Source organism: Aquarana catesbeiana, linkage group LG08 (genome assembly GCF_042186555.1).
Source record: "Aquarana catesbeiana isolate 2022-GZ linkage group LG08, ASM4218655v1, whole genome shotgun sequence".
In the NCBI taxonomy this organism is placed as follows: domain Eukaryota; kingdom Metazoa; phylum Chordata; class Amphibia; order Anura; family Ranidae; genus Aquarana; species Aquarana catesbeiana.
Window position 1 is genome coordinate 61,697,817 of NC_133331.1, and position 15,271 is coordinate 61,713,087.

At 47.4% G+C, this 15,271-nt stretch overlaps 1 protein-coding gene across 3 annotated transcripts in view; it reads left to right on the forward strand.

Annotated features, from left to right (window-relative positions):
- The first annotated feature begins 1,449 nt into the window (after window positions 1-1,449).
- Window positions 1,450-15,271, forward strand: part of XPNPEP1 (X-prolyl aminopeptidase 1) — an 87,536-nt gene continuing 73,714 nt past the window's right edge. Inside the window, exons 1-2 of one of the 3 annotated variants that reach the window (XM_073595913.1) lie at window positions 1,450-1,603; window positions 11,903-12,028. In XM_073595913.1, coding sequence (XP_073452014.1) covers window positions 11,912-12,028 — 117 coding nt within the window. In that variant the 5' untranslated portion in view covers window positions 1,450-1,603; window positions 11,903-11,911. Of the gene's footprint in view, window positions 1,604-6,757; window positions 6,912-11,902; window positions 12,029-15,271 lie in introns of those variants that run through there. The other 2 variants (XM_073595911.1, XM_073595912.1) reach the window with 2 other exon arrangements.

The window sequence follows — 15,271 nt, forward strand, 5'->3', positions numbered from 1 at the left end:
AAGATGAGTGGCACATGCTTTATGCACATAGAAGGAGCTTCTCCAACCTCAATCCATAGGCTCCTCCTGAAGTGGGTATTGTGCCCGGGTATGCCCCCAGGACCGACATCGTCAACACTGTATGTCCCCCATCCTTGGGACAGGAACCATCCTCCGTGGTTCTATGGAAGATGATGCAGGTTTCCAACATCTGGCAGGGCTTTCTTCCAGGTACTGTGGCTGGCCTAGTTGCCCTTGGTGTGGGTTCCCGAAGCTTGGCAGGCCCGAGCAGGTCCTCCACCACGATGTACCTTTCGACCAACTCTTCCAGCTGGTCAGCAGTTGCAGGGTCTCCATGGTTTACCCCGCGGGCCTGTCAACTTCTCTGGTTGCAGACATTTTTTGACCAGCTGTACCAGTTCGTGCTTTTGGGACCTGGGTGGTCAGTCAGGTTTATACCTCCAGTGGTGTACCCTTTGACCCTGGACAGCTGTGGTCACTCCCAGGTGGGTCAGGATGTCTGCATTCAGACTCTCATAGTCGCTGATGTGCTCAGCCAGGAGGTCAAAGTAGGCCTTTTGTGGGTCACCGGTAAGGAAAGATGCCTGCCTCTGCTGACCACACCTCCCGGCACTAGCTCCGCCCAGCGACCTGGTCTTCTGTACTTTGCAGCCTGGGCCTTGTGCCTCCGCTGCACGTCCTCCGCTGTCGCCGCTCTGTTGCCCGACCTTTCTGGCAGTGGGCACTTCTGGTGACCCGGGGCCGCCGGCCAGGACTGGTAAAGGCCCGGCGGCCATAATGGAACTCCTCCCACGCCGAGACTCCCCCCTCACCAGCACAACCAAAGAGGGAGAGTCCGTTCATTCCCGATGGTGTCGCCGATCAGGCAGGGGTGAGGCACCTGCCCGCACCGTAGCCCCACCCACCGAGCTTCTCCGGTGGTAAGGATTCTGTCCAGGCCCCACCACGGCAGAAGCAGGCTGGGGCTTTGCCGGTGGGCCTGACGGGTCCCGATCGGGGCTCCTGCCATGGCGCAAAGCTCGGCGGGAAGCTCCCAGGGAGAAATGCTCCGGAGGCTTAGACCTCTGAGCATGTGGAAGCTCCTGTACCCCTGTCGCCGAGCTGGATTCCTGGTCACAGAGCAATGGGGCCACCTGGCTGTGCAGCCACTCAGGGCCCCTGGCAGCGGCGGCTGCCCAGATCTGGGCCAAGAGCAGGTCCACGTCGGCCATGGCTGGTGAACTACAAGTGCCACTGCTCTAAGCTACTAGGCTGCAAACTGTTCCCTGTCTAGACTTCTCCCTGCAATGCTGCCCAGGGAACCCCCCATCCAATAAATAAACTTACCCCCTCCCCTCTTTCCTTTTCTTATAATCCACCTCTCCCCACTTTTACCCTGTTCTCCTTAACCCCTTGATGTCCCCTTCTGAATCCTGTCATGCCGGCCCTCTGCTAGCTCTATTACTTTCCACTCACTCCAGGCCACTGTAATGAGGCTTTGGATCAAGGTTCACCTACAACTATCAGACAACAGGTATTTCTGCTACGAAGGATTAAAGTGCAAATCTCTTCTCTCCAAGCAGCTGAACACTGAGGTAGCAAAGCTACGAGACTCCTCAGTCAGGTAAGAAGAATAGATTTTGTGTGACCTGGCCAGACCCTAACACTAACTCCCCTGTAATCCTAAAACTATCTCTCCCTGTATCCATAACACCGAAACCCTCCATGTACCCCAACACTAACCCTCCCTGTACCCCAACACTGACCTTTCCTGTATCCCTAACACCAATCCTTGCTGAACCCCAACACTACCCCCCTGTAATCCCAACAACAACCCTCCCTATGCCCCTAACATTAATCCTCCCTGTACCCAAACACTAACCCTCCCTGTGCCCCAACAACAACCCTCTCTGTACGACAAAACACAAAGTTTTGCTGTATCCTTATCCTTATGTATCCACCAACCCTCCCTGTACCCCAACAGTAACCCACCTGTAATCCTAACAGTAACCCTCCCTGTACCCCAACACTAGCCCTCCCCGTACACTTAACACTAACCCTCCCTGTACACCAACACCAAATCTTCCTGTATCCCTAACACCAACCCTCCCTGTACCCCAACACTAACCCCGCCCCCCCTGTTATCCTAACACTAGCCCTCCCTGTACCCTTAACACTAACCCTCCCTGTACCCCAACACCAAGTCTTCCTCTATCCCCAACAATAACCCTCCCTGTACCCCAACACTAACCCTCCCTGTACCCCTAAAACTAACCCTTCCCGTATCCCTAACACTAATCCACCCTGTAATACTAACACTGATCCAACACAATCCTTCCTGTACCCCAACACTAATGCTTCCTGTAAAACCTAGTACACGCAGGCCGAATGCCAGGCGACATCGACCGGTTCAATAAAAACAGGCCGACATTATGACAGTCGGTCTGACAGAAGCTGGCCATTGGAAAACCAGCAGCTGACCGGCTCCTGATCAGCGCTCTCAGCCAATGGCACGGAAGTCACATTGTAGCAGCACACAGGGTGGGTGGTAAATGTGGTCTGAGCTGCACATGTACGGCTCAGATCACATCACTCTCTGACAGGCAGGGGGGAGATTTATGACAGAAGAGACTTCTAGGGTCTCTCCTGTTATAAAAACCCTGCCTGTCAGCGATTTTTGTCATTTTTATAATATCTACCCCATACTAGCACATTATGTTAAACTTACCTTAATCTTTTGTTCACACTGAATGCGGGTTTGAAATTATGCGTGTTCAGTTGAACCGGCATTTCAGTCTGACTTTGGGGGCGATTTGAGAGACATGTATGCGGGTTCATGTACAGACGTCTATTGAAATCTCTCTGAAGGAAAATATGGATTTATGGTGTTTCCGTTTTAGCAAATGAAGTCAGCTGACCCCATCCCTAAATTGTATGATAAATCACTGAAAATGGGTTTCCTCTAATTGGGACTTCGAACAGGACGCTGCTTCAGTAAAGTTATGCAATGTTATTATCAAAATATTTCCTATTTGTTAAGTGAAGTAAAAGATATCACAATTGTGCAAGACATGAAAATACAGGATGCAGAGGGGCAGATACAGAGGTAAGAATTACAATGCATGTAAACCAATACTCAATTGAAACAATTATAACAAAAGAGATAGCCCAACGCGTTTCAAATCTATCGTACAATACAATACAATTGAAAAAACATGAGTGTAAAAATACATAATCATGACATTGAAATGATAACAACAGAATAATTTGCTAGGTCTATATTCAAAAATTGAACAAACACTGACCCTGCAAATTGCATGAAGATTTGCCACATCTTATTGCATCCAGATTAAAAACAATTTGAGAAATGCTGCGGCCTTGAGGGCGATCATAGGAGCTCGGAAGGGATGGACACACTTCTGATGGAAAAGCCAGACTGCTCAGAGAAATCATCAATTCACAAAGGGCGCTCTGGGCAGCACCCCCTGGAGGAGCCAGATAATAAGCCCTGTAGACGGCCCAAAGTTGCTAAAAATGGAGTAACTAACAATTGGGTAATTATTTGGTGTGAGTACCAGGGAATTACACAAAGTGTCCCCAAAGTCATAACAACTAGACTAATGAATGGGCAAAAATATACCAGACAGGCTGCGAGGTATGTGAGGGAGAGGGATCTGATTGCTATAGAATGAAGCGAAGCTTCAGAAAACAAACGGTAGACTGTTCCCACTCTCCCAAGAAAGGACGGAACAGAGGATTGCAAATGAGTAAAAATATATAATAGTGAGTGCTGAGCTAAATATGTACCCCCCATAGAAAGTTCATATATAATATATATATATATATATATATATATATATATATATATATATATACACACACATACATGTCCAAATGTAACTAAACTCACATAGCTACTGAATAAGAAGCAGAATCTACAGATGTGATGTGTAGGCTACGCCGACCCGCATCAGGGTCTCGCGGCGCAGTCCGGCTTCATGGTAGCCATGGGAACCGGCTCTATAGATGCCGGAAATGGGAAGACCGAACATGTCAAACGAACGTATAACGCCCCCCCCCCCCCCCCCCCCTGCGCCGAGTGAATTGACAATGAGAGTTCTGAAATGGGTGTGAATATCCATCCGAAGTCACCAAAAGTAGTGCAGGAACTACCTTTGGGAATTGTTGCGGCGCCGCAAAGTTGGCTCCGCACTGATTTGGACGGTGCCGTTGCCTGCAGTAGGCTCCTATTTGACATGCGATTTGACATGTCAAATCGGCCTGGTGTGAACGAGGGGCGAGGGCTCAAACAAAGCTCTTCCAGTGCCGAGATGCCAGAGCTGCAGACGCCCCATTGTTATCCGTCTTGCTTCCGGGTTCATGGACTCCGGCTGTGTGACTTGCCGGAGCCGCTATGACATCATTCCCGCACATGCGCGTGGAAGCCACCATTCACAGCACAGGGCTCTGAAGGAATGGCACGGGTGACCGTTCCTTTAGACCGCATGTGCCAGTGATGTCACTGGCTGCATGTACAGTATATATCTCCTAAATGGTGCACATTTAGGAGATATTTACACTACTTATAGAGGTACCTGTAAGCCTTATTATAAGCTTACCTATAGGAAAAATGTAGTGATGGAAGTTTACTTCCACTTTAAATACCATGCCTGGGGGATGCCCTGACCCTCCCTGTGAAGTGGCAGATCTGTATGATGTATTCAACCTCCTGCAGCAGCACTGACCTTTAAGACCAGTTCACACCAGGAATCGCACAGAAAATCGCAGAAAAACGCGGTGTAAAATCGCACCTGGTTCAGGGGCAAAATTTGGTTCTGGAGCTTCTTTTGGACGACAAACATGCATCAGGCAGCCCATTAAAGTGAATGGGCAACCCTATGCATGACACACAGAATCCCATGGAAATCGTGCTCACAAAATTGTGAGCAGGAATGCTTTTTCCCGCTACAAGATATGTGAATGGGGCCCTAGGCAGCCCATAGATGATCTCATTTTTTTTTTTGTTCAACCAGCAGGTTAAACAAAAAAAATTACTTAATTCCATGTGGATGGGGGCATCCCTCCAGCTAAACCTTTGTATTCTGAGAGCAGGGAGACTTCCCCGCCGGCAGAATACACTGATAAACGCCAGCGACGCTGATCGAGCGGAAATTTGTTTTTAACAGGGTGGTTGTACAGAATCGGTAGAACCACCCTGCCCATACATGGATCAAAATATGGCTTGTCTCTGCTGGACTGGTCAAATTTTGATCCATGTATGGTTGACTTTATCCTAGATGATCATCATAAATACATGTCAGGCCTTTATCCTCGATGAGGGTCTGGTATGAATGTCAAGGGGGACTCCAAGCAAAAATAAAAAAAAGCATGGGGCTCCCCGTTAAATCCATTCTAGACCCGAGGTTGGATTTTAGGGCTGAACAGCAAGCCAAAAATTAGAAAAAAAAGTGCGGGGACCCCCCCAAAATCTATACCAGACCATTATCCAGCATGCAACCAGTGCATTTTTCCCCCCTCTTTTTTCTTAACCTTAAATAAGGACATGTGTGTTCCCGTGCGTTTTTCATGCATTCCTGAGCATTTTTCATGCTTTTTACAGCATTCCAGTACAGTGCAGGAAAAATGCAGCATATTCTGCTTTTTTTCTGGAACTGGAACGCACTAGAACTGCAAGCACTGGTGTAAACTATGCCATTAAAAACCACATAACCCACTTTCCATGCATTTTTAATGCAGAAAAAAATGCACTGAACTGCATGTGGTGTGAACTGGCCCTAAGGCCGCCTTCACACTTGGCTTTTCCTGACAGCACGAAAAAAAACCCACATGGTTTTTGCATTTTCTGTTAGTTGGATGTATGGTATCAAAAGGTAGGAGGTAGGTAGACCGGATGATTATAGGTTCATGGTATTATTGCAGTCAGGTAGGTACAGGTATTACTAGAAAGGTAGGTCCATGGAAGTATTTTAGAGATAGGTAGATAGTATTGCTGTATAGCAGTTGGTACACATTATTATAGTGGTTGGTAAATGGTATCATTATAGAGGTATAATATGGTGTTATCGTAGAGGTAGGTACACAGTGTTATTATTGAGGTAGGTAGATGGAATTATAAATTTAGGTACATTGAAGTATTATAGAGGTAGGTACACAGCATTAAAATAGAGGTAGCTGGATGGAATTATAAATTTAGGTACATGGTGTTATTGTAGAGGTAGGTACGCTGTAGTATTATAGAGGTAGGTACACAGCATTAATACAAAGGTAGGTAGATTGAATTATAAATGTATGTACATTGTAGTATTATAGAGGTAGGTACACAGCATTAATATAGAGGTAGGTGGGTGGAATTATAAACCTAGGTACATTGTAGTATTATAGAGGTAGGTGCTCTGTAGTATTATAGAGGTGGTAGGTACACAGCATTAATATAGAGGTAGGTGGAATTCTACATTTAGGTGCATGGTGTTATTGTAGAGGTAGGTGCGCTGTAGTATCATAGAGGTAGGTACACAGGTATATGGTATTTCCAAATGGCTAGATACACAATACTAGACTCACAGAGGTAGGTGTGCATGGTGTTGTTATAGTGGTAGGTACTTTGTATAATCACATAGGTAGGTGTACACAGTAGATGACGGTAAGTAGGTTGTACGATACTCTATCATCTATGACTGGGAAGACTCAGCTGACATCTCTGCCGTCACATGACAGGGTGCTGACAGTCCGGGCTGGCCGCGGAGGATGCCGGGGTTGTAGTTCCTTGGGCTCGCTCTGCTCCTTCTCATGCGGTGTAGAGAGGAGGAGAGCGGACTACATTTCCCGGCACCCTCCGCGGCCCCGGCAACGATCGCTAGACAGAGTGCTGAGCACAGCACGCGAACACTCGGGGACGCTGACTGCACTGTATGGTAACAACCGGGACACACCACTGTACACTATGGGGGAGGTGGAAACCGGGGGAGACCACTGAACTCCAATAGGGGGATCTGTGTTATACGATAACTGGGACACACCACTGTATTGTATCGGGTGGAGGAGGGGGAACCACCTCACCGCATGGGGGGTGTTATATGGTAACCTAGGAAATGTCTGTACCATATGGGAGAGGGGTGTCCAGGGCTGCTTTAAGACAGTGTACACCTGACCACCCTTCTCTGTACACTGTCTTAAAGCAGCACGTGTACAGCACGATGTACAGAGGTCGGGTATGGAGTGTACAGCACGATGTACACAGGTCGGGTATGGAGTGTACAGCACGATGTACACAGGTCGGGTATGGAGTGTACAGCACGATGTAGAGAGGTCGGGTATGGAGTGTACAGCACGATGTACAGAGGTCGGGTATGGAGTGTACAGCACGATGTACAGAGGTCGGGTATGGAGTGTACAGCACGATGTACAGAGGTCGGGTATGGAGTGTACAGCGCGATGTACACAGGTCGGGTATGGAGTGTACAGCACGATGTACCGAGGTCGGGTATGGAGTGTACAGCACGATGTACACAGGTCGGGTATGGAGTGTACAGCACGATGTACACAGGTCGGGTATGGAGTGTACAGCACGATGTACACAGGTCGGGTATGGAGTGTACAGCACGATGTACAGAGGTCGGGTATGGAGTGTACAGCACGATGTACAGAGGTCGGGTATGGAGTGTACAGCACGATGTACAGAGGTCGGGTATGGAGTGTACAGCACGATGTACAGAGGTCGGGTATGGAGTGTACAGCACGATGTACAGAGGTCGGGTATGGAGTGTACAGCACGATGTACAGAGGTCGGGTATGGAGTGTACAGCACGATGTACAGAGGTCGGGTATGGAGTGTACAGCACGATGTACCGAGGTCGGGTATGGAGTGTACAGCACGATGTACCGAGGTCGGGTATGGAGTGTACAGCACGATGTACCGAGGTCGGGTATGGAGTGTACAGCACGATGTACACAGGTCGGGTATGGAGTGTACAGCACGATGTACAGAGGTCGGGTATGGAGTGTACAGCACGATGTACAGAGGTCGGGTATGGAGTGTACAGCACGATGTACAGAGGTCGGGTATGGAGTGTACAGAACGATGTACCGAGGTCGGGTATGGAGTGTACAGCACGATGTACAGAGGTCGGGTATGGAGTGTACAGCACGATGTACAGAGGTCGGGTATGGAGTGTACAGCACGATGTACAGAGGTCGGGTATGGAGTGTACAGCACGATGTACAGAGGTCGGGTATGGAGTGTACAGCACGATGTACAGAGGTCGGGTATGGAGTGTACAGCACGATGTACAGAGGTCGGGTATGGAGTGTACAGCACGATGTACCGAGGTCGGGTATGAAGTGTACAGCACGATGTACAGAGGTCGGGTATGGAGTGTACAGCACGATGTACAGAGGTCGGTATGGAGTGTACAGCACGATGTACAGAGGTCGGGTATGGAGTGTACAGCACGATGTACAGAGGTCGGGTATGGAGTGTACAGAACGATGTACCGAGGTCGGGTATGGAGTGTACAGCACGATGTACAGAGGTCGGGTATGGAGTGTACAGCACGATGTACAGAGGTCGGGTATGGAGTGTACAGCACGATGTACAGAGGTCGGGTATGGAGTGTACAGCACGATGTACAGAGGTCGGGTATGGAGTGTACAGCACGATATACACAGGTCGGGTATGGAGTGTACAGCACGATGTACACAGGTCGGGTATGGAGTGTACAGCACGATGTACACAGGTCGGGTATGGAGTGTACAGCACGATGTACACAGGTCGGGTATGGAGTGTACAGCACGATGTACACAGGTCGGGTATGGAGTGTACAGCACGATGTACACAGGTCGGGTATGGAGTGTACAGCACGATGTACACAGGTCGGGTATGGAGTGTACAGCACGATGTACACAGGTCGGGTATGGAGTGTACAGCACGATGTACACAGGTCGGGTATGGAGTGTACAGCACGATGTACACAGGTCGGGTATGGAGTGTACAGCACGATGTACACAGGTCGGGTATGGAGTGTACAGCACGATGTACACAGGTCGGGTATGGAGTGTACAGCACGATGTGCAGAGGTCGGGTATGGAGTGTACAGCACGATGTACACAGGTCGGGTATGGAGTGTACAGCACGATGTACACAGGTCGGATATGGAGTGTACAGCACGATGTACACAGGTCGGGTATGGAGTGTACAGCACGATGTACACAGGTCGGGTATGGAGTGTACAGCACGATGTACACAGGTCGGGTATGGAGTGTACAGCACGATGTACACAGGTCGGGTATGGAGTGTACAGCACGATGTACACAGGTCGGGTATGGAGTGTACAGCACGATGTACAGAGGTCGGGTATGGAGTGTACAGTACGATGTACACAGGTCGGGTATGGAGTGTACAGCACGATGTACACAGGTCGGGTATGGAGTGTACAGCACGATGTACACAGGTCGGGTATGGAGTGTACAGTACAGGGTACAGATTGGGGGCAGTCAGGAGCAGGGCCGTCTTTTTAATATTGATTGGACCCTGGGCAAAACCATTTTTTTGGGCCCCCCTCCATGCAGTTTCGCTCTCCACCTGCTTTGAGACATAAAATAAATAGCAGCTAGACCTCAAAATCAGTTTACTGAATCAGATCAGACAGCTATCGCGATTGGTTGCCAGAGGTTACAGTGTATCATTACCACTCACTGACTGGTTGCTAGAGGTTACAGCACATAATTTATGCTTGTTGATTGGTTGCTAGAGATTACTGTACATCAGTACTGCTCACTGATTTTGGAAAAGGGTTTGGGAGTTTCTTCTGCATTTGTAGCGCATAGAGGAGCCCATTGAATAAAATGGGCTGCCCTACATATGACCTACAGCTTTATCCACCCTGTCAGTACACCTTTGCATCCTTAAACCCATGCTAACCTCTCCACACCCCCCCCCCCCCCCCCCCCTTTAACTCTACCTGCCTCCTCTGCTCATCTTTGCACCCACCTTCCTTACCTCTACACATCCCCTCCTTGCTCACCTGTCCTATCTCTGCACAGCCAACACTACCCTCCCCCCACTAATTTGCTTACCTTTGCAGAACAGACTGATGGTAGGCTTAATGACCAGTTGTAGGCAGGACTTTCAAGCATGCCCCTTTACCTCCCCAGTGGACAGCATTCAGTATAGGTGATGGTGGATATGACCTCCAGGGGGGCATGATATACATATGAATACTGCCTCTATTTACATATGAATCCTGCCAGTCTGCCGCTATTTACATATGAATGTTGTCACTATTTACATATCAATGTTGGTATTTACATATAGACACAGGGTCTGCAGGTGAGTCATCTGTACACAACAATAGGGCAGAGCTGGGCAGCATTAGTAACAGAACTTCACACCGAGATATCAGGACACAGCATGTGACTAAAACCTCAAAGGACAAGGGAATTTAAACTGGGATAGTTGCCAAGTATGAGGCAGCTGCTTTGAGCCCCACAACAATGACAGGGCCCAGGGCAGCTGCCCCTTTTGCCCTGCCTTAAAAACGGCCCTGGTCAGGAGTATGTAATCTACAGCACAGCATACAAAGTGTGACAATTAGGAATATGTAACCTACAGTACAGAGTTGGGTTACCAGAACTATGTATTGTATAACACAGTGTGCAATCTTGGGTCGTCTAAATGATGTAGCACTAGTCACACAGTGAAATGGTCAGGAGTAGGGAATGTACAGCACAAGGTAGACAGCGGAGCGGTCAGTTATATAAATTGTACAGTGCAGTGGTCAGAAGTATGGATGATTGGGGCAGTCAGGAGTAAGGATGGGCTCAGCCGTGTTCACAACTCCATGTGCCTGAGCCCGCCAGGAAGCTGACACTCCGCAGGAAGTGTGACATTTCCCAATCTGTACAGCCACGGATTGGGAAATGTCTCGCTGCTTGTGATTAGCACTGCGGAGTGTCAGCTTCCTGGGGGGCTCGGGCACATGGAGCTGCGAACACGCCTGAGCCCATCTTTAGTCAGGAGTATGTATTGTATAGCACAGTGTACAGAGTGGAGCAGCCAGTTGTAAGTAACTAAAAGAGTGGGGCAGTGAGTAGTATGTAATGAACAGCACAGTGTACAGAGTTAACGTAGTTCTAAAGGCTGAAGGTTTTTTACCTTCGTTTATTCTCTGCATTGTGGTAAAAAAAAAAAAACTATGTGCAGCTCCCCTCCCCTAACTTGAGCCCAATTTCAGTCCAGCAATGTGTGTGAGAATGGAATCTCTTCTCTTTCGCCCTCCTCATTGGCTCCTGCTGCTGTCGGTCGCAGCCAGTGAGGAGGGGGCGGGGCTCAACCATACTCTGCATGTTAACGGGCACACAGAGCCGGCTCAGGAGTGATCCCGCACGAGTGCCCTCATAACAAGCGGGTTGCTATGGGGGCATTAAGGAAGGGGGAGGGGGCAGGAGCTCCAGCAGGTGACCCCAGAAGAGGAGGGTCGGGGCTGCTGTGTGCAAAATCAATACTCGCAGCAGGTAAGTAGAACATGTTTGTCGTTGTTTTTATGTACTTATTTATTTATGTTTTACCTTTAGAATTTGTTCAAGACAGTTGGTATTGTACAATTCCTAGCGGTGTGCAGAGTGTGACAGTCGGTAGTGTGTTATGTATAGCACAGTGTATAGAGTTGTGATGGTAAGTATTATGTAACATAGTTCATAGTATATAATATACAGCAGAGTGGGGCAGTCCGTAGTATGGAATGCACAGCATAATGGGTCCATAACAACAGGTCTGAGATCTCCCAGCTTGTCCTGCCTATGATAGACTGGCTTGCAGGTGTCTACAAATCTTCCTCCTGAAAAAGGGAATTTGTCAGTTCTGTATATTGTAGAAAGTTCATATACTTCTCATTTATTTCTTTTCTAGGCATTAAGAATGGCACCAAAGATAACCACAGAGCTGCTGCGGCAACTGAGGCAGACCATGCGGTCCTCCCGCAGCGTGGTGGAACCCATCCAGGCGTACATTGTTCCCTCTGGAGACGCACACCAGGTATTGTGACTTCAATGTCACCTCCACGAGTCAGGCTTGGCAACTAAGGGATCTGATTATTTTTTTTTTTAGCTCATTCATAGGAGTGCAGAGAGCCATACGTCATGAAAAATGAGCCTCTCTCTGCACCCCGGGGTGACGGGCTTGTGTTTATGTATAAATCAGTGACAGGCTGTGGCGGTATGCTGGTCACCGTACATCCTCGGGTACAGGGGAGCGCGTTCATCCTTATATTAGAGCTGCATGATTCTGACTAAAATGAGAATCCCGATTTTTTTTTTTTTTTTTTCTTTTGCTTAGAATAAAGATCACAATTCTCTCTCGATTCTTCATGTAACATCATCTTTTACATTGTACAAAAAAAGTGTTTAGATTTTTTAAAATTTATTAAAGTGTATTTTTTTCAAAAATATTGCGCTTGAAAGACCAATGCGCAAATACAGTGTGACATAAAATATTGCAACAACCGCCATTTTATTCTCTAGGGTCTCTGCTAAAATATATATAATGTTTGGGGGTTCTAAGTAATTTTCTGGCAAAAAATACTGATGTTACCTTGTAAACACCAAGTTCCAGAAAAAGGTTTAGTCTTTAAGTGGTTAAACTGCCCTCATTTACAGACAGAATGTTATCCCTTTGATATGAAAGAATGAAATGTTACAATGTTTCTCTTTATCTCTGCCTAAGCAATGTTGTGATAAACTTGGCAGGCTGCCTGTGGTTTTTTTTTTTTTTTTTTTGACAGCTGTCGGTTTGAGCAGAGAATGCTCTGCACTGAATCAAGGAAATGCGAGGGGGTTAGAATCGCAAACTTGATTCTTTAACGATTGATGGTGCAGCTCTAGGACAAGTACTACAAATGCTTGGATGTGCAGTTACCAGATTATAGATGCAGCCTGTCATTGATTTGTACAGGTAGCTGTATGTAAACACCTGTCACTCCAAGGTTCAGGGAAATGCTCCTTTTTTTATTTTTTTTTATGGTGCATTCCTGTTAATGAGAATATGTAATGATTTTGAATATGAACATTTTATTATATATATACACAGTATCTCACAAAAGTGAGTAGACCCCTCACATTTTTGTAAATATTTTATTCTATCTTTTCATGTAACAACACTGAAGAAATGACACTTTGCTACAATGTAAAGTAGTGAGTGTACAGCTTGTATAACAGTGTAAATTTGCTGTCCCCCTCAAAATAACTCAAAACACAGCTATTAATGTCTAAACTGCTGGCAACAAAAGTGAGTACACCCCTAAGTGAAAATGTCTTAATTGGGCCCAAAGTGTCAATATTTTGTGTGGTCACCATTATTTTCCAGCACTGCCTTAAACCTCTTGGGCACGGAATTCACCAGAGCTTCACAGGTTGTCACTGGAGTCCTCTTCCACTCCTCCATGACATCATGGAGCTGGTGGATGTTAGAGACCTTGCGCTCCTCCACCTTCCATTTCAGGATGCCCCACAGATGCTCAATAGGGTTTAGGTCTAGAGACATGCTTGACCAGTCCATCACCTTTACCTTCAGCTTCTTTAGCAAGGCAGTGCTCGTCTTGGAAGTGTGTTTGGAGTCGTTATCATGTTGGAATACTGCCCTGCGACCCAGTCTCCGAAGGGAGGGGATCATGCTCTGCTTCAGTATGTCACAGTACATGTTGGCATTCATGGTTCCCTCAATGAACTGTAGCTCCCACAGTGCCGGCAGCACTCATGCAACCCCAGACCATGACACTCCCACCACCATGCTCGACTGTAGGCAAGACACACTTGTCTTTGTACTTCTCACCTGGTTGCCGCCACACACGCTTGACACCATCTGAACCAAATACATGTATCTTGGTCTCATCAGACCACAGGACATGGTTCCAGTAAGTCATGTCCTTAGTCTGCTTGTCTTCAGCAAACTGCTTGCAGGCTTTCTTGTGCATCTGTGAGGGTTGAGTTCACCTGCTGGTGGCACTGTGGTTCTCTGGGCCGATGACTGCATTTCCAGTGTCCACCAGCAGGTGTCTCCCAAAAGCTGGCAGGTTCTGATCAGACACACCTGGCTCTAGCTGCCAGGTGGATATTTAAGGCTGCTCTACCTTTCCCCCAGGGTGTCACTATCCTGTCTGATCACCTCCTTGCTACCAGATTGTGCCTGATACTGATCCTAAACCTTCATGTATCCTGATCCATCCTGCACCCCTCTGCCTTGCTCCCTGCTCTTGTACCCAGTCGTGTTTCCATCCCTGTTACCTTTGTCCCTTATATTGTATATAGATAGTAGTTAGGCTCATGTTTGCTGGAGTGGTTTGTTTTCACTGGTTGCTGTGTGTGTTCACTGTAAATAAATATCACTTTAATGATATATACTTTGGTCGCAGTTCCCTTGTGTAGCTGCATGTCTGGTCTCCTTAGCCGTTGATCCCTGACATAATAGTGATGCTCACTACAACCAGATCCACTACACTTGGGGACTGAGAGCCAGTTACTTGAGTTTTTTGCCTTTGTCAGAATGCTGAGAGTGAAGGTTATTTGTCATGTGCAGCTTGCAGTAGGGGATATAAAGATTTGTGTCGTTCACTTTGGCAAGATCTCACTGAGGAGGAGCTGTTGGGAAGCATTCTGACAGCACATGCTTTAGCTGTTGAGGGCAGATTCACTCTTAGTAAAGTGCAACCCTTGATTCAGGACTATTCTGAGCTACTATTTCAGTGTATCTCTCAGGGCCATGATGTTTTTACTCCTCCATTTACTATACACCAGGCTGGATTTTTGGGATGGTTGCTGAAACATTGTGTAGGTTCTTTTTTCCAGCAGTATTCAGGCTATTCACAACAGGTGGTGTTTTGTATTGCTTCTGTGCACTGTTTAATTGAGCAGTGTGAGCAAGGGAGAGACAAACTAACTTTATTTCACCCTCTGCTACAAGCTTGGTCAGAGATCATGTTCCCAGTACTAGATGAGTCACATAAAGTCAGATCTGCTGCCAAAAATCAAGAATCTGTTCCTCTGTTACCCTTAGCAACCTCTGCTGCTACTGAATGTGTTCCTTACCTCTTGTAGATCAGTAACCTCCAACCAGTAATCACACCTCCTCTGTATGCAATCCATTGAAAGCTCCCCCTGCAATGCTGTTACCCATGGTAACGTCTCAGGCCTCTTCCTGTACTTCTGCTACTCTTCCCTCTATTCTCCACAGTACTGTTACTACCTTCCCATCAGCAGTACACTCTGGTCAGCACAATGCAACTAC